This window comes from Lagenorhynchus albirostris, chromosome 19, assembly GCF_949774975.1.
Source record: "Lagenorhynchus albirostris chromosome 19, mLagAlb1.1, whole genome shotgun sequence".
NCBI lineage: Eukaryota > Metazoa > Chordata > Mammalia > Artiodactyla > Delphinidae > Lagenorhynchus > Lagenorhynchus albirostris.
In genome coordinates this window covers 60421026-60440026 of record NC_083113.1, presented here as the reverse complement: position 1 = coordinate 60440026, position 19001 = coordinate 60421026, and the positions used below count along the sequence as shown (strand labels likewise).

Below are 19001 nucleotides of genomic sequence, written 5' to 3'. Positions count from 1 at the left end.
CGCGCCCGAGAAGCGCGGGGGGCGGATCCCGCGCCGCCAGCCGCTGCTTTGTCATCGTCGGGCCCCGCCCAGCGCGAGCGGCCGCAGGTGAGGCCTGGGAGAGGAGGGGGAGGGAAGGGGAGGGGAGGAGGGGGAGGGAAGGGGAGGGGAGGAGGGGGAGGGGCGGGGCGGGAGGGGGAGGGGAGGGGAGGGGAGGGGAGGGGAGGGGAGGGGAGGGGAGGGGAGGGGAGGGGAGGGGAGGGGAGGGGAGGGGAGGGGAGGGGCGGGAGGGGCGGGGGGAGGCCTGTGGAGAGGGTGAGGCAGGTGGGAGGGGGTGGAGAAGCCGGGATCCGGTTGCTGGGGGGAGGGTCCGGGGGAGGGGGCGCGGTGAGGAAGGTGGAAGGGACGGGGGGGGCGGTGTGCAGAGCCGGGACCCGCAGAGGGACGCTTGGAGGGAGGCGCGTACTGAGACGCGGTTCTCGTCGCCCTGCCCGCGAACCCACGCCAGGCTCTCACACGCGTGCCAGGCCAGCATCCAGCCCAAGACCCACCGCGGTAATAGTGGGGCCCCGGCACGTTGGACTCTGGGCTGCGGCAGAGCCGGGAGGCCCGTGACTGCAGGAGGAGCAGACGGTGCCGCAGAGCCGGCTGGCAGAGTGACCTCAGGAGCCACCACTCAGGGTGATGAGAGGCAGAAAGACCCAAGTAGGAAGCACTTAATAGGCGTCCCTTTCCAGCGGGGACACGCGGCAGCGTTAAGAGCCCCGGTGTCTCCGTGGAACATGTGCAGAGGCGCAGTTCACCGGCGGTGGAGCAGCGCTTCGTACCCGGCTGGCCTCTCGCCGTGCGCGGGAGGCGGCACCGGCTCACAGCCTCAGGCGAGGCCTATTCAGCCCTGGCTGTACCGGGTCAGAATAACACGGCCAAACGGCCCTGGGAAGTAAGAGGCAAAAAGGCAAGGGTCCGACCCTGGATCCCCTGGGGAGCTGATGTCGTGCAGATTCCTGGAAATTTCTCCATGCTGGCGATATTTTCAGGTCTGAGGTGGAACTTGGAACTTGAAAGTTCCCTGGGAATTCCTTACTGTCAGATAACCGCATCTGGAATTTTAATCTTCCAACAAAAAGGAGTTTGGTAAAGATGAATTGTATCAAAAGTTTTGGTGTTCAGCAGCCGGACACTTTCAGGGCCTTCCTGGCCCTCGGCGTTTATGCAGCCCAAAATCGCAGCAGCGCTCTCACTTTGCTGATGGAAAGTTGGAGCCTGGGGCTTGCAGTCTCCGGAGTGAACCGCAGGCGCCTGGGACTCAGGTCAATCTTCCCGCCTAATGTTTACCCACTCTAAACCCCCATCCATGGTTGTCAGTAGACGGAAGGGAGAATCTCCGGGTCTGTCTTAGATCAGCGACAGCGAGAAACCCACAGTGGGGAGTTCCCACACAGTGGTTAGGAAAGGCCCTAACTCACAACACACAGTGCCAGGGATGTGCGATACGCAGAGCTGTCCTCCCCCACGTGGTGGTTCCTGATGGGCCCACGCAAGGGGTGCTTTTTGCTTTCAGATTCCGTGGGGATAAAGACTTCCACTTGAAACATTACCAGCTCACCGAAGTTAGGGTCACTGCTCCTACTGTAGGCCGAGCTACCCCTCTGACTCCTGGTGGTGGGAGCATCTCAGGAGGGGCACCCTGGCCCCAGAGCGGAAGGTGGTATACTCTAATTGGAAGCGGGTTGGGTTGTAGCCAGAAGTACCTTCCTTGTTCTTCAAAGGGCCTCAGGTTTCCCTTACTGACCAGACGGTTTTAGGATCTCAGTTGATGACCACGGGCCTTGGTAAGGACCTAGTTCTTGACTAAAAGAAATGCACAACGTGAGAGTTGTGAGTTAAGTTTTATTTGGGGCAAAATGAGGACTATAGCCCGGGAGACAGCATTTCAGAGAGCTCTGAGCAACTGCTCCAAAGGGGTAGCGGGGGGAGGTCAGCATATACATGATTTTGGTGAACAGGGGTATGTACAGTCAAGCCCCTTTTTTTTTTTTTTTTTTTTTGCGGTACGCGGGCCTCTCACTGCTGTGGCCTCTCCCGTTGCGGAGCACAGGCTCCGGACGCGCAGGCTCAGCGGCCATGGCTCACGGGCCCAGCCGCTCCGCGGCATGTGGGATCCTCCCGGACCGGGGCACGAACCCACGTCCCCTGCATCGGCAGGTGGACTCTCAACCACTGCGCCACCAGGGAAGCCCCAAGCCCATTTTTTTGCAGAGAGTTGCTGCAGGTCACGAGGAGCAGATGTCAGCACTAATGATTTTAGTGCTTTTCTAGATACAAGGAGATGCAAGAATTGGGCTCATAAAATCTTCTTGTGAAAATACCTGGCTACCCGAGGACTGCTGTGCCAGCCCTTCCCAGTGCCCAGGGGGCCTCTTCCCTGATTTCCACCCCGAACTCCTTTCAGGGGGTGTTGACGTTCAGCAGCTGAAGCACCTCAAGATTTAATCCTCGGAGAGGTAGATGGCAAGTGTCAGTTTGTAGATGGCATAGTGATGACTCGCACCTGCCTGATGCAGGGGCCCTGAGGTCACCTGTGTAACGTATGATACCCTTTCTGATCGGGCATTAATTGTTTTCTCAGGGATCCCTGTGCACTTCAGCCAGCAAGATTTAGAACACTGGGGTTTTACTAAAAAAAAATTTAAGTTAGTTAGGTTCTACTTCCATATCTCTTGGTATCTGAAGGTTTGTCCCTCTAGCCACAAGCAAATAATGAAGCAGAAGCATCCGTCGGCCCCCTAGATGCTCCTAGAAACCACTTCGTTTTTCCCTGCCAGGTCATTTATTCATACATCTCCCAAAAATGTCCTAGATGAGATCTAGAAATGGACATAAGGTGAGAAGTAACAGCCTGCAGGTGGTGGTGGCAGTGAGAGGGGTTTCAAGCTCTTAGATTGGGAGCCCGAGAGTGGCATCTAAGTCAATAAAGGGAAAGGAAGTGAATTCACCAAACCAAAACTGATCAAAGGGGCCCATGACTCGAGTGACCAGATGCAGCAGGCTCTGATCTGGTTGCTAGAAGCTCTGGGTATAGCGACAAGTTCCACCCATTGGTCACAAGTCAGAGTCAAGGTAATCACTTCCTTCCTGGGGTGGAGTACAGCCCAGGCACAGCCACACTTTAAAAAGCCGAGCCAATATTTTAAATCAGACTGAGGGCTCTGCCATGAGGAACTGGTGTGGGTAAATTGATAGCTGTCAGGGCTCCACACACTGAGGGAGAGCAGACGATGCCTGGTTAAAATGGGAACGGGGGGACTTCCCTGGCCGTCCAGTGGTTAAGACTCTGCACTCCCAATGCAGGGGGCACGGGTTCAATCCCTGGTCAGGAAACTAAGATCCTGCATGCTGTGGGCGGGGCCACACACACACACACACAAAAGTAGGCATGGGGTTTATCCCAGTGGGAAGTGGCTCTCGGGTTAATATGTGGAGGTCTTTGTCTGCCAAGTACGCAACACAGAACATCAGCGTCAAAGAGATGTTAGTTCTTCCATGACTTGAAGTTGCCCCTTGGAGTTTAGAAATGAAACAGGCTATTTCCAGCTGTTCAGAGTCTCAACAGAGAAACATGATAGAAATTGATGGTCAGTCATGGACCCAACCTGGAAAGCGTTGGATCCAGGTCATTTCTACACGACGGGATCATCAATAGACCACTCCTGAAGCCACATCCTTTAGCCTTCATTTCCAGTACACGAGGAAGGCCCGGGGAAGGGAGGCTGTGCTTGGAAGCAGAATCGAAACATTCAGTGACGTGACTGATCCACCAGTGCTTGGAGTTGGAGAATCACTCTCAAGTTATCGCATTAGCAAACACACTCCCCAAAGATTCATCTTACAGGGTAGGCTGTTCATTCACACGTATTTGCTGAGCACTGGGCGTTAATGTCTTATGCCTGGGAAAGACCAGTGAAAAACCTGCCCAGGTCCTCCCAAGGATCCACCAGTCTCTCAGGGGGAAACAGCCACGAGGAAACACAGTCTCTGCAGTTGGGGAAGGGCTACAGGTGGCTACATAACGCCACTGGTTATGTTGGTGTTTTCCCATGCTCTGTGTTTGATGCTTTGAGGGAATTAGAGATCATGTCCATGCCAGGGCAGTGCAATCAGAGGGGTGGTTGGCTCATGACTGCCACTGGCCAGAGATTCAGGTCTCCAGGAATTATACCTCTGAGCATCTTTGCGGACACAGAAACTAAAGGATCCTAATTTTTGGCCCCTGGAAGCCAAAAAGATAATTTAGGACTGGAAGCCCAGGTACCCTGTGGAATATAGTTACCTGATTGCAGGAGGGGAGGGTGTAGGGCTCCAGGGTCCAAGGTACCGCACTGAGAGCACGCTGAGGGTTTTGAGACAAAGGTCAGAGTGAGTCAGGCGTATGAGCGATTGGGTTAAACATCAAAGACAATTTGAGATGAAAGGCCCTTGGACTCCCCTAGACACAGGTAGAACCACTTCACCTGCTGTGAGGGGAAGGCAGAGGCTCTCAGCCTGCACTGAATTCCACTTCAGCTTGAAAAACAGGTCGGCTTCTCCCAAGGGACCTGCACACTGAACGCTGTGAGCAACGAGGCCCTTGTGTCCACGACTCAGCGGTCCCTGAATGCTGTCTTTGTCACGATCCTTGCAGCGAGGCAGGGCTCAGGGGTCCGGGAGGAAAAGCTGAAACTCGAGAGGCTGTGGTTTTGTGCTTTAGGATTATTTTGGGATAATGATAGAGCCCATGAATCCCCAGGGATGCCAGATAGGCCCAGGCTGTGCTTGATCTCTAAAAGGGAGCCCAGTACAGCTCTGGGGAAAGGGCTCTGGGACTGGCATGGCTGCAGGATTTCTAGGCTGGCATTAGGAAGAGGTGGAGACAGGAGAAGAGGCGGGGACCCAGGGCTCAGCCAAGCCCAGGTGATGAGAGGAAATCCCACAAGATGATGGGAAGAGGAGGGGAGGCAGACAGGGCTGTCCTGTGAAGGAGGGAACGAGGAGTACTTACATGCTTACCCCGGATTCCCGATCAGGAGCCGAGAAAATACTCGAGAACACTGTTTGCTCCCCATTGATGACATTGGCGGTCATTTGCAGTTGTATTTATGTTGTGAAAATTAACAGAAGCCTCATTTAAAATGGAGTCGGGAGGCCAGAAGGGGGAACACTCACGCCCTACGACCCCACCTCAACTACAGACCCAAGAGGAAGAAGCTTACTACTTTCCTACCCATCAGGGGTAGGAAGAATTTCTCCCTGCCCGCAACAGCCCAGCCAATGAGACACCACCACAGCTCAGCCAATGAAAAGCCACTACACTTCCAAGTCCCAGTTTCCTCCAATGGACCCTTTGTTTACAACATCCTCTCCCCAAACGCCTTTCTCTCCTCTATAAAAGAAGTTCCTGTCCTTTGTCCTCTGGACTTGCCTGGGGTTCGCCATAGATTGCATGTCCTGAATTGCAATTCTTTGCTATTCCTGAGTAAACCCATTTTGCTGGTAAAATAACTGGCCGTTTCATTGTTTTAGGTCAACAATGTTTTGAACAGGTAATGCAGGGAAGTTAAAAAGGAATCAAACGTTTTCCAAATATACACACACACTAGCTGCTGTATCAACTTCTCTGCTGTACCATGTCTTCCGCTGCACAGACTGGAGTGAAGCAAGCTTTACCTCAGAGCTGACATGTGATCTTGGATGGGGGGGTGAGCCTCAAATGCTTGCTGGGGCCTGAACTTGGTAAGATTGTAGAAATAACTGTGTAAATTGCTGTTGGCTAATTTGACATGGATCGATGTTCAAAAGTACAAAAAGGTATAAACTGCAAAATCTTCCACCAGACACTGGCCCCAGGGGTAGTCACTGTGTCTGGCTTTTTGTTTATCCTTCTAGAACTTCTAGTCATATGCTTGTTTCAAACACACATGTCCCCGAGGTCAGCACATCATACACCCTGTCCTGTGCTCTGCGTATTTACTCATCAGTGGGGGTGGGGGGTGAGGAATGGTTCGTATCGGCATGTGAAGAGCTTCTGCGTTCTCTGTACAGCTGCATATCCCCGCCGGGGGCGGGGGGGGGCAGGGGGAATAGGTTTTTTCCAGTCTTGAATGGATAACTTTGTACGCAGTGCTTTGTGAGGGCATAGATTTTGTTGGCTTAATTACTGCTGCCCCAAGTATCTTGGACAGTGTAAGAGCACAGCTGATATTTGTGCAGTATAAATTCTAAGAAATGGACTTGCTGGGGCAAAGGATATACAAATCTGTCATTTTAATAAATATTATCAAACCGCCCTTCACAGAGGCTGCACACTATACACTCCCACTAGTAATGTTTGAGGGTCTTTATTTCCCTAAGCTCCCTTGAGGCAGGGTATGATCAAACTTTTGTATCTTTGATGCGTGAAAAATGGCTTAATTTGCATTTCTCTTATTGGAGTGAAGTTGAACAACAGATTCTTTTAAAAAATTATTTAACTCAACTAGTATTTATCAATGCATTTCTGAATGCTGGACGGTGTTCTGATAGGGGTATAGCAGTGAATGAAATAAACCTGACCTTTCCTCATTCACAAAGCAACAGCACATTTTTGGTGATGACCCTGACCATTCGGGTAAAATTTATTTTATGTTAACCATTGCACTTGAGGTTTGCAGATCGTCACAATTATTTTATATTCCTAGAGCAATGGCTCTGACACTTCAGCATGCATCGGAATCCACAGGAAGTCTTGTTGAGACCTAGGTGTCTGGAACCCTTCCCGGGTTATTTTCTGTCTCATTTGGTCTGAGGTGTGGCCCGAAAATTTGCATGTCTAACAAAACCTGGGTGATGCTGAGGCTACTGCTGGTCTGGACACACTGAGAACACTGCCTAAAATCACCTTGTTCTGTGACGTAAACATCTCCCTACTCTTGTCTGATCAGTGTTATAAATTGTCAAATACAAACTACCCGCATGGAATAGCTTACTAGAAAAGAACTGTCAATTCTCATAAAGACCATTTTATGTTTGGAAATCTCACCAATGAGTGTTTGGCGGGGCTGGGTCACGAGGTGGCTGGGTGCGGAACCTGGGTCTAGTGCTGGCTCACTGGTGGGCAGGGGCAGGGTCCAGGAGATCCCGGGGCTTCACCCGCTGATGGGTGAAGCCAGGTCCTGGGGCTAGTGCAGGCCCACTGGCGGACAGAGCCAGGCTCTGAGGTCTGGCTGCAGGGCCCAGGGGTCCCAGGGGTGGTGTCGGGCTGCTGATAGATGGGGCCAGTTCCTGACACAGCTGGCTGCGGGGTCCGGGGATGTCCCGAAGCTTGTGCCTGCTACAGAGTGGGGCTGGGTCCTAGGTGGCTAGTTGAGGGGCCCGAGGTGTCTCAGGGCTGGGCTCGGTCCTACCGAGGCCGGCTGTGGGGCCGCAGTTGTCCCGGGGCCGCTGTCTGCCTACTGATGGGTGACGCTGGTCCAGAGTCTAGAGCGGGCTCACTGGTGGGCGGGGCCTGGGCCCGGGGGATTCCGGAGCTGGTGCCCGCCCACTGGTGGGTGGAGCTGGGTCCCAGGCTCTCCAGCTGCAGGGCTTTGGGGTATAAGGTCTAGTGCTCGTGCACTGGTATGCGGGGCCAGGTCCTGGGCTTTCTGGTGGGCAGGGATGTGTCCAGGGGCGGCTGTGGGTTCGGGGTCATAAGGCAGCCTGTCTGCTGGTGGATGGAGCCGCGTCCCTGCCTAGATAGCTGCTTGGCCAGTACTGATTCCTACGGGCTGGTGGGCCCAGGTGGGGCTGGGTCCTGAGGCTAATAAGCTAGAGGAGGATTCCACAATGGCATCTACCAGGACCAGAGCCTACATGGTAGAATGAGCTCCCACAGTGACCGCAGCCAGCGGTCTGTGTCCCCCGGGTGAGCTGTAGGTGCCTCCCGCCTCTGCGGGAGGCTCTCCAAGCTCAGCCAGTGGGTCTGACCCAGGCTCCTTTCAAATTACAGCTTCTGCCCTGGATCCTGGAGCGTGCGAGGTTTTGTGTGAGCTCTTTAAGAGTGGAGCCTCTCTTTCCCACTGCCCTCTGGCTCTCCCAGAATAAGCCCTGCTGGCCTTTAAAGCCAAATGCTCTGGGGTTTTGTCTTCCCGGTATAGACCCTTGGACTGGGGAGCCCGATGTGGGGCTCCCTCGCTCATTAGGGAGAACCTCTGCGGTTGTAATTATCCTCCCATTTGTGGGTTGCCCACCTGGGGATATGGGTCTTGGCTAACCCACAACCCCGCGTGACTACCCATCTCGTTGAAGTTCCTTCTTTATGTCTTAGTCGTGGAAGATGTTTTCTAGTGGCTCAGTCTTTTTCATCAATAGCTGCTCTGTAAATAGTTGTAATTTTGGAGTGCCTTTGGGAGGAGGTGAGTTCAGGGTCTTCCTGCTCTGCCATCTTCAGTGATTCCCCCATGAGAGTTAAATTTTTAATTGAAGTATAACGTACAGACAGTAAAATTCACCCCATTTAATGTATATGTTAATGATTTTTGACAAACACAGTCATATAACCACTGCCACAATTGATACGTTCCATGACCCTTACAACTGTTCACTTCCAGTTCTTGTGTCCAATCCTCTGGGCTAGCACTGGCATACATCTTATTTTTACATACGCAATAAACCTGCAATTCAGTGCTACTGTTTTTGCTTGAAACAGACAATTACCTTTTAGAGTGATTGATATTTACCTTCAATTTATTCGTTTGTGTGTAGATCCAGGCGTCTGATACATTCCTTCTGACTGGAGAGCTTTCTTGAATATTTATTCTAATGCAGGTCTGGTGATAAACTTGTTCACGTCTGAAAAGTCTTTATTTTGCTTTTTATTTTTAAAAAGATGTCTTTGCTAGGTATAGAAATGTGGGTTGATTTCCCCCCCCAACCCTTTAAATATGTCACTTTGTTGTCTTCTGTTTGCATAGTTTCTCAAGAGGAATCTGCTGTAATTCTTATCTTTGTTATTCTGCATTTAAGGCACCTTTGTTTTCTAGCTGCCTTCAGGACTCTATTTCTTTGGTTTCAGCAGTTTGAACATGGGGTGCGTGTGTCCGTGTGTGTGTGTGTGTGTGTGTGTGTTTCATCCCATGTTTATCCTGTTTTGTGTCTTCTGAACTTCTTAGATCTGGTGTTTGCTGTCTCATTATTTTGGGAACATTCTTGGCCATTACCTCGCAAATATTTTTTCTGCATTGTTTTCTCTTTCTTCTTTTTTCGGGAGTCCTATGACATGTATGTTATACCATTTGGTAGTATCCCACAGCTCTTAGGTGCTTTTTTTTTTTTTTTTTTTGTGGTACGCGGGCCTCTCACCGCTGTGGCCTCTCCCGTTGCAGAGCACAGGCTCCGGACGCGCAGGCTCAGCGGCCATGGCTCACGGGCCCAGCCGCTCCGCGGCATGTGGGATCCTCCCGGACCGGGGCACGAACCCACGTCCCCTGCATCGGCAGGCGGACTCTCAACCACTGCGCCACCAGGGAAGCCCGGTGCTCTTTTTTTTCTTAAGTTCCTCTTTGTTTTCCTGTTAGAGTAATTTTTATTTCTCCTCACCTGTGTTGAGCCCACTGATGAGCCATTGAAGGCACTCTTTATCGCTGTGACCACGTTTTTCTCTCTCATACTTTCCACGTGTCTGCTGAATCTCCTCATTCCTTCATGCACGTTGCCCACCTTTTCCACCAGAGACTTTAGCATATGAACCATAGTTACTTAAAATTCCCTGTGTGACTGTTCCAACATCTGGGCCACATCTGGGTTTGGTTCTGTTACCTACCTTGCCTTTTAGGGATGGGTTGATTTTTTTTCTCTTGCTTCTTTTGTCTGTCTCGTAATTTTTGATTGCATGCCCAACATCGTGTGTGGGCCAGGAGGGTCTGAGGTAGTGTTCATGGCTCCTTCTCTGCTCGGTCATTAGTGGGGTGGGGGGTGAGTCAGTCTGGTCTGGCGTTGAGCTGGATCTGTGTTTCAGTGTGCTGTGGCCACCTTCCACACGAGACTCCTCCAGCCCTGCCCTGTGCTTATGGTGGGGATGAGGGATGCTGCTGAGGGGTTTTCTCAGTGCAGCTGCCCGCTCTCCGCTTACAGCCTTCCTTGTCTCTGCACACTTTGGCCTCACCCGGAGTGGTGGCTGCTGTTACTATCACTCAGCACTTGTTAGCTTGGTGGTGATGGGAGCGGTGTTTTCTGTTGTCCCAATCCAGCCTCAGCGATGGTCTTTGAAGCTTTCCACATCCTAGATGCAAGTTAAATTCACGAGGTGATTTCAGGTGAAACAAAGGCAAATTTTAAACAGATTTCTTTAAGTTGTTTCATATTTAGTTTATGATACAGGAGAATAATGGATTTCCATTTATATTGGCACATACAGTTTTCTTTTAAATTAGATTTTGGTTTTTAAGAAGTGATTAAATGTAACGGAAAATAGACCCTAAATAATGCTGATTATCAGGACGCTGGGAAGGCACATGCACGAGCGATGTTTTGGAAACACTGAGCTATGGCCGATTTCTGATAGAAGGTCTCACCCGGCACAGGAGGCACGCAGGTCATGACAATGGCATGTTCGATGTGCTTCAAATAGCTGCTTTTCATCGTTCTTTGAAGCAGAAGGATGAGGACTGCGATGATGGGCAGGGAGGGATAGCTCTGGTGTGCCTGGGGCGTGTGTACGCGTGTGTGGGTGTATGTACGTACGTGTGTGTTGAAGCTTCTACGACCTACTTCCCCCGGCAGCCCCATCCAGGGGTCTGGCATCTTGAATCTGACACACTCACGTTTGAACTCTGAGCCCCTCCTGTTATTGCCTCTCAAACCGTCCTCCCAGTGTCTCCACCTCTCAGGTGAGGCGTGTGTGTACGTATATGATGCACATGTATATATGATGTATGCATGGGTATATGATATGTGGATGTATGTACAAGATGTGTGTGTACAGTGTATGTATGCATATGACGTATATTTGTATGATGCATGTGGGTGCAATGTATGTGTGCATATGACATGTGTGAATGATACGTGCATGTGTATCTGGTGTATGCATGATGTGTGTATATGTGTGTGTATGACGTGTGTACGATGCATGTGTATGATGCGTGTGTGTATGTATGGTATATGTGTGTATGATGCATGTTTGTATGTGTGTATGTATGATGCATTATGGTGTGTGCATGTATGGTATATATGTGTGTGAGATGCATGTGTATATGATGTATGTGTGTATGTATGAGGCATGTATGGTGTGTATATGTATATGTGTGTGTGATGCATGTGTATGTGTATATGATGTATGTTTGTATGATGTGTATCTCTGCCCTCCCAATGGCTCGGGTTAGAAAACTCTGCACTTCTTCCTCACCTGGCAGATCAACCTTCGAAGTAGGAACCGAGCTCATCACTTCTCTCCATCTCATGACCCCCGCGCTGGTCACGCCCCCTGTCCGTTGCCCAATAATGGCCTGAGGCCATCCCCCTGGCCTCTGTGCCCTGCCTTTGCCTCCCTACAGTCTCTTTTCAACCAGCTGCATAGCTCCTGATGTGCACCCGCCAGGGCCCTGCTCCCTTGGCGCGGAGGCCGAGGGCTTCACAGCGCTTACAAGGCCACGTGGGTACTCCCCTCCCCTCCTAAGCTGCTGCTTAGTGTGCAGTCGTGTGGTCTCTGGCAGCTCTGGTCTCAGCCAGCCTCTTCCCCTTGTTTACCTCACTGCTGGGTAGTCAGCAGCTGGACGGCCTGTGATGGCCTAATTTCCAGGTCTGGCAGCAGGCAGGCTGCTGGCCAGGGCATGGGACTGCTGGCTGGGCGGCCACCTCTCCTCCACGTGGGTGGTCCTCAGCAGGCTAGCTCACGTGTGTTCCTTGGAGGTACCTGGCTCTCAGCACCATCTCTTTTCAAACTCCTGTTTGTGTCACGTCACTCCTGTGTCATTACCAGCCTAAACGGAAGGGACGGAGATGGGGGGGAGGACTCGTGGCCGCTTTTTGCAATCCCCAAGGGCCACGTGCTGTCTAGCAGGGCCACCTCCAGTGGACCCTTGTTTACGCAAGTTTAGCAGCCCCCAACCTGGGTTGGGCAGCAGCAGTTATGCAGGGTGGTCATGGCGTGCATGCAAACTTGAAAACTTGGAGTTTCCAGCCACGTGGAAGCAGTGCAGGAGGTGGCAGTGGTGCTCTTTGAGGGCATCCTGCACCCGCAAGGTCTTCACGGCCGATGGGACCATGTTGTGTGCAAACCCGGACACTGAGACATGGGGCTGCACAGTGATTGTGAGATAACAGAAATGCATGTCGGTCTCTGTGCCTATCGTGGCACAGACCCCGTGAAACCCCTGTAAATTCCTAAGTGGGAAGAATGCTAGGAGCATCTTTTTCTCTAACAGGTGGACACTGGGTGGGCTCCTGGTTGGCTCCGGCACAGGGGCTGAAGGCCAGAAAGGCCAAGCCATGCTTACAAGCCTGGGATTTTCAGCCCTCCTTCCCCCTCATCCTCCAGAGAGGGGAGAGGGGCTGGAAAGGACTTCCTGTGTGTGACCCCTGTGGGTGCGACTCCTGGCTGTGCTCGGCCGGGGTGAGCGGCGCTGTCCACCAGGCGGCCTCTCGTTTACACTTAATTGAAGTCAAGGCAGAGCAAGCCTCAGCTCCGCAGTGACACCGCCGCCCCGGGTTCCGCGGGAGACGGCGCAGACTCGTCCTACACGGTTTCCAACTGGCAGCGCGGTTTTAGCGTCTCCCTGGATTTGGGTTTGTCGGATTGCTTCTTCATGCCCAGCTCTGGGTCATCTCGACAGGACTAACGCACAAGGGATGGCACAGTTTTCTCGCCCGTGACGCCGTTTGAATCAGCACCGCAAACCTCCAACGTCAGTGCTACCTACCTGGCCCAGGCGTCAGTCATACCGCGCTCCCGCCACCACCAAGATGGCCGCCGTGCGGCGCCACCAAGATGGCTACCGAGGCTCCGCCCTGAAGGGTGCGGCCGGGCAGCTGGCAGCCAATGGGCGCGCGCGCCTGTCCGCGGCCAATGGGAAGGAAACGCGGGCCAGAAGCCGAGAGACGTCGCCCGTGGCTCGTTCGCGACATGTCGGCCTGCCAGGCGCTGGGCGCTGCCTCGGACCCGGGGCACGGGGGCTGCAGGCGGGCCTGGGTCGAGCTGCTGGGTAGGTGGGCGCGGGGCCCCAAGACCCCAGCCTCCTTCGGCCCGTCCCCGTCCCCCCCCACTGCGCCCGATCGCGGCCCGTCCCCCCCTCACCTCGACCCCCGCCCGTCCCCCCCTCACCTCGACCCCCGCCCGTCCCCCCCTCACCTCGACCCCCACCCGTCCCCCCCCCGACCTCCGGCCCGTCCCCCGCTCACCCCCGACTCCCGGCCTGTCCCCGCCTCACGCCGACCCCCGCCCGTCCCCCCCTCATCCCGGCGCCCGGCCTGTCCCCACCTCATCCCCGCCCGTCCCGCCTCACCCCCCCCGCCCTCCTCCTCCCCCACGCCCACCCCGAGCTGTCCCCTCCTGGCAGCCCTCTGTCCACTCTGTCCAACGAGTGGCCAAGAGGGGCGTTTCCAGAAGGTAGGGAGTTAAGATTCACTGCCCCCCGCCCCCAGTAGCCTGGATGACAGTAACTGTTCAGCTCCGCGTAGCCCCAGCGTCGCGTAACCTCTTTGAAAGGATCAATCCCAGGAAACGAGCGTTGGTACCATCCTGCCAGCGATACTACACTTTACTCGGGTTTCACCAGTTTTCCCCATAATGCCCTTTTTCTGACCAGTCTCCCGCGTGGCAGTTACTCCCGTCAACTTGGTCTCCTCCAGAGGGTGACAGTTCCTGGGTCTTCCCGACCTGGATGTTTGGAGGAGTGTCCCTCAGTTGGATGTGTCTCAGGATTAGATTAAGCCTGTGTGGTTTTGACAGGAATCCCATGGAAGTGACATTCCCGGGTGCGTCACCTCCAGGGGTACAGGGTGTCACGGTGTCTCCTTGCTTGAGTTTTTAAAGAGTGCTGTAATTTTTTGAAACTGATTTTCCCCCCTAGCGGGAAGGGTCAAGAGGCAGAAATTGGGTCCCGAAGGTGAGCAGAAGGTCAGGGAGTCGGCTCTGCGCCTCCTGAGGAGCCACCTAAACGTGGGTGACCTTGTGCTGGAGGTGAGTGGAAGTTGGTTGCGCCTTTGCCAGCACATTTGGGTTTGGGGATTTTGAGCCCAGCCAAGCATCATCTTCATGAAAGACACCTGGCAAGCCTCGTGAGTATCTGGGAGAAGCACGCGCTAAGTTTGCTGTCCAGGTGAGAAAGGTAACCGGGAGCACGTATCTATTTGGAGGTAAAACAGTCCGGAGAGGAATCTGGTAGTTCTCAAAGGCTTCAGTAAGTTTCACCTTTTAAAATGCTTCTTTCCCTCGGAATATTTGGGAATAGCGCAGTAGGCAAGCACTGTGGACGCTCTGGGTGTTTTCAGGACATGGCTTGAATTTTAAAATGGAGTGCTTGGTGTTTGGTTTCTAGGTAGAAGGTCCTCCCGGTAAACAGCTGTGTCTCAGCCGGTTGATTGATTATGATGGTCCTGGGGCCCACATTGACCTTTCCAGTTCATTGATAGGTAAGTTAGAGCTTCATTTTCTCAACAGATTGAGTTACGGAAGAGCTTTATGTAAAGTGACTTTTTAAAAACAGTTTCATTGCAGTATAGTTGCTTTACAATGTTGTGTTAGTTTTTGCTGTACGTAAAGTGACTTTGATTTGCTTGTAACAAGCAGATGTGTAGAGTCCCCCAGGTCATGGTTTTCTGCGTATATGTGTGGTCACCAGCCACAAGCTTTTGTGACTTGCTGGAGGTTTGTTATGGGGCTCTTGTTTAAAAACAGTGACTCAGCATCGGACTCAGAAGCAGTAGGAACCAAAGTTACCCTTGGAAAAACAGGACAGAAACATGCCCCTCGTTTCTGGAAGTGGTGAGAACAGGCTCTGCTGGGTAGGGAAGTGCAGCAGGCAGCCAGAGATACAGGCTGATACCTGGGGAGACTGTGGTTTGGGTTCATACCACTGCTAGAAAGCGGATATTGCAGGAAAGCGAGTCCCACGAATGTTTCGGTTTCCTGATGCATATAAACTTCATGTTTACACAATAAATACTGTAGTCTACTAAGTGTACAACAGCATTGTCTAAAAAAATGTACATACCTTAATTAAAAAATGCTCTATTATTAAAATTTGAAAAACTGCTTTATTGGGGCTTCCCTGGTGGCGCAGTGGTTGGGAATCCGCCTGCCAATGCAGGGGACATGGGTTCGAGCCCTGGTCCGGGAAGATCCCACATGCCGTGGAGCATCTAGGCCCGTGCGCCATGACTGCTGAGCCTGCGCTCTAGAGCCCGTGCTCCGCAACAGGAGAGGCCACCGCAATGAGAGGCCCGTGCACCGCAGTGAAGAGTAACCCCTGCTTTCTGCAACTAGAGGAAGCCTGCGCACAGCGGCAAAGACCCAATGCAGCCAAAAATAAATAAATAAAATAAAAAACAAAAAACCTTCAAAAAAAAAACGACTTTATGGCTAAAAATGCTAACCATCATCTAAGCCTTCAGAGATTCGTAATCTTTTTGCTGGTGGAGGGTCTTCCCTCAGTGTTGATGGCTGCTGACTGACCAGAGTGGAGGTTGCTGAAGGCTGGGGGGCTGTGGCCTTTTCTTAAAACATTACAGCAATGAAGTCTGCTGTATCTTCCTTTCACAAATCCTCTCTCTGCCGGCTGATAGCATTTTACCCACAGTAGAACTTTCAAAACTGGAGTCAGTCTTTTCAAACCCTGCTGCTGCTTTATCAATTAAGTTTATGTAATAGTCTAAATCCTTTGTTGTCATTTCAACACTCTTCCTGGCATCTTCAAAAGGAGTATGTTCAATCTCAAGAAACCACATCCTTTGCTCAGACACGAGACACAACTCCTCATCCTTCAAATTTTATCATGAGGTTGCAGCAATTCAGTCACTTCTTCAGGCTCTACTTTTTTTTTCAATTTTTGTAATTTTTTAAATTGAAGTATAGTTGACTTAACAATGCTTCAGGTGTATAATAAAGTGATTCAGTTATACACATAGATAGCGCGCGCTCTCTCTCCCTCTCTCTCGATACACTTTTTCAGATTCTTTTCCATTATAGGGTATTACAAGACATCCAGTATAGTTCCCTGTGCTATACAGTAGGTCCTTGTTGTTTATCTGTGTTTTTTTGGTTTTTGTTTAAGATTTTTTGATGTGGACCATTTTTTTAAATTAAATTTATTTTTATGTATTTATTTTTGGCTGCATTGGGTCTTCGTTGCAGCACGTGGGCTTTCTCTAGTTGCGGTGAGCCGGGGCTACTCTTTGTTGCGGTGTGCGGGCTTTTCATTGCGGTGGCTTCTCTTGTTGCAGAACATGGGCTCTAGGCGCATGGGCTTCAGTAGTTGTGGCACGCAGGCTCAGTAGTTGTGGCTCACAGGCTCTACAGTGCAGGCTCAGTAGTTGTGGTGCACGGGCTTAGTTGCTCCGTGGCATGTGGGATCTTCCTGGACCAGGGCTCGAACCCATGTCCCCTGCATTGGCAGGTGGATTCTTAACCATTGTGCCACCAGGGAAGTCCCTGACGTGGATGATTTTTAAAGTCTTTCTTGAATTTGTTACAGTATTTTTTCTGTATTATGTTTTGGTTTTTTGGCCCCAAGGCTTGTGGAATCTTATCTCCCCAACCAGTGATTGAACCCTCATCCCCTGCATTGGAAGGCAAAATCTTAACCACCGGCCTGCCAGAGAAGTCCCTGTTTATCTGTTTTATATATAGTAGTGTGTGTATTTTAATCCCAAACTCCTAATTTATCCCACCCTGCCCCCCTTTCCCCTTTGGTAACCGTAAGTTTTCTATGTCTGTGAGTCTGTTTTTATTTTGTAAATGGTTCATTTGTATCATTTTTTTAGATTCCACACGTAAGTGATATCATACCACATTTGTCTGACTTACTTCACTTACTTTGATAATCTTTAGGTGCATCCATGTTGCTGCAAATGGCATTATTTCATTCTTTTTTATGACTGAGTCATATTCCATTGAGTGTATGTACCACATCTTCTTTACCCATTCACCTGTTGATGGGCACTTACATTGCTTAGGTTATTGTAAATGGTGTTCAGGCTCCACTTTTAATTCTAGTTCTCTTACTATGTCCTCTACATCTGTAGTTACTTCCTTCACTGAATTTTTGAACCCCTCAAAGTCATCCATGATGGCTGGAATCAACTTCTTCCAAATTCCTGTTAATGTCAACATTTTGATTTTGATACATCCTTCCCATGAATCACAAATGTTCTTAAGTTCTTAATGGCATCTAGAATGGTGAATCCTTTCCAGAAGGCCATCAATTCACTTTGCCCAGATTCACCAGAGCAGTTCCCGTCTATGGTAGCTATAGCCTTACGAAGTGTATTATTTAAATGATAAGAGTAGAAAGTTGAAATTCTTCCTTGATCCATGGGCTGCAGGATGGGTGTTATATCAGCAGCCATGAAAACAGCATGAATCTCATTGCCCATCTCCAACAGAGCTCTCGGGTGACCAGGTGCATTGTCAACGAGCAGTTGAAAGGACTCTTCTTTTTCTGAGAAGTAGGTCTCAACGGTGGGCTTAAAATAGTCACTAAACCATGTTGTCAACAGATGTACTGTCATACCGGTTTGTTTTTCCATTTTTTTAGAGCACAGGCACAGTTGATTTACCATAATTCTTAAGCGCCCAAGGATTTTCAGATGGTAAATGAGAATTGGCTTCAACTTAGTCTCCAGCTGCATTAGCCCCTAACAGGAGAGTCAGCCTCTTCCTTGCAGCCGGCACTGACTTCTCCTCTCTGGCTATGAAAGTCCTGGACGGCGTCTTCTTCCAGTAGAAGGCTGTTTCCTCTCCATTGAAAATCTGTGATTCAGTGTAGTCCCCTTCATGGATGATCTGAGCTAGAGCTTCTGGAGGACTTGCTGCAGCTTCTCCATCAGCACCTGCTGCTTCACCTGGCACTTTCGTGCTGTGGAGATGTCTTCTGTCCTTCAACCTCATGAACCAACTCCTCCTGGCTTCAGACTTTGCTTCTGTGGCTTCCTCCCCTCTCGCATCCCTCATAGAATTGAAGAGAGTTAGGGCCTGGCCCTGGATCAGGCTTTGGCTGAAGGGAATGTTCTGGCTGGTGTGATCTTCTGTCCAGACCACTCAGACTTTTTCCATATCAGCAATAAGCCTGTTTGGCTTCCTTATCATTCACGTGTTCACTGAAGTAGCACTTTTTTTTTTTTTTTTTTTTGCAGTATGCAGGCCTCTCACTGTTGTGGCCTTTCCCGTTGCAGAGCACAGGCTCTGGACGTGCAGGCTCAGCGGCCATGGCTCACGGGCCCAGCCGCTCCGCGGCATGTGGGATCTTCCCAGACCGGGGCACAAACCCGTGTCCCCTGCATCGGCAGGTGGACTCTCAATCACTGCGCCACCAGGGAAGCCCCTGAAGTAGCACTTTTAATTTCCTTAAGAACTTCTCCTTTGGCTTCGCAGCTTGGCTAACTGTTTGGTGAAAGGGGCTTTAGGTCTGTCTCAGCTTTCGACATGCCTTCCTCGCTAAGTCATTTCTAGCTTTTTTTTTTTTTTTTTTTGGTATGCGGGCCTCTCCCTGTTGTGGCCTCTCCCGTTGTAGAGCACAGGCTCCGGACGTGCAGGCTCAGCGGCCATGGCTCACGGGCCCAGCCGCTCCACGGCATGTGGGATCTTCCCGGACCGGGGCACGAACCCGTGTCCCCTGCATCAGCAGGCGGACTCTCAACCACTGCGCCACCAGGGGAGCCCCATTTCTAGCTTTTGAGTTAAATTGAGAGATGTGCAACTCTTCGTTTCACTGGAACACTTAGAGGCCACTGTAGGGTTATTAATTGGCCTAATTTCAGTATTGTGTCTCAGGTAAGAGGGAGGCCTGAGAGACGGAGCGAGACAGGGGAGCGGCCGAGAG

The 19001-nt window shown here is 51.3% G+C and overlaps 1 protein-coding gene across 1 annotated transcript in view; it reads left to right on the top strand.

The window, feature by feature from the left end:
- Positions 1-13049: 13049 nt before the first annotated feature.
- FANCA (FA complementation group A) overlaps positions 13050-19001 on the top strand; it is a 50787-nt gene continuing 44835 nt past the window's right edge. Inside the window, exons 1-3 of the mRNA XM_060131428.1 lie at positions 13050-13166; positions 14034-14143; positions 14502-14595. Of these exons, the coding sequence (XP_059987411.1) occupies positions 13088-13166; positions 14034-14143; positions 14502-14595 (283 nt within the window). The 5' untranslated portion in view covers positions 13050-13087. The remainder of the gene's footprint in view (positions 13167-14033; positions 14144-14501; positions 14596-19001) is intronic.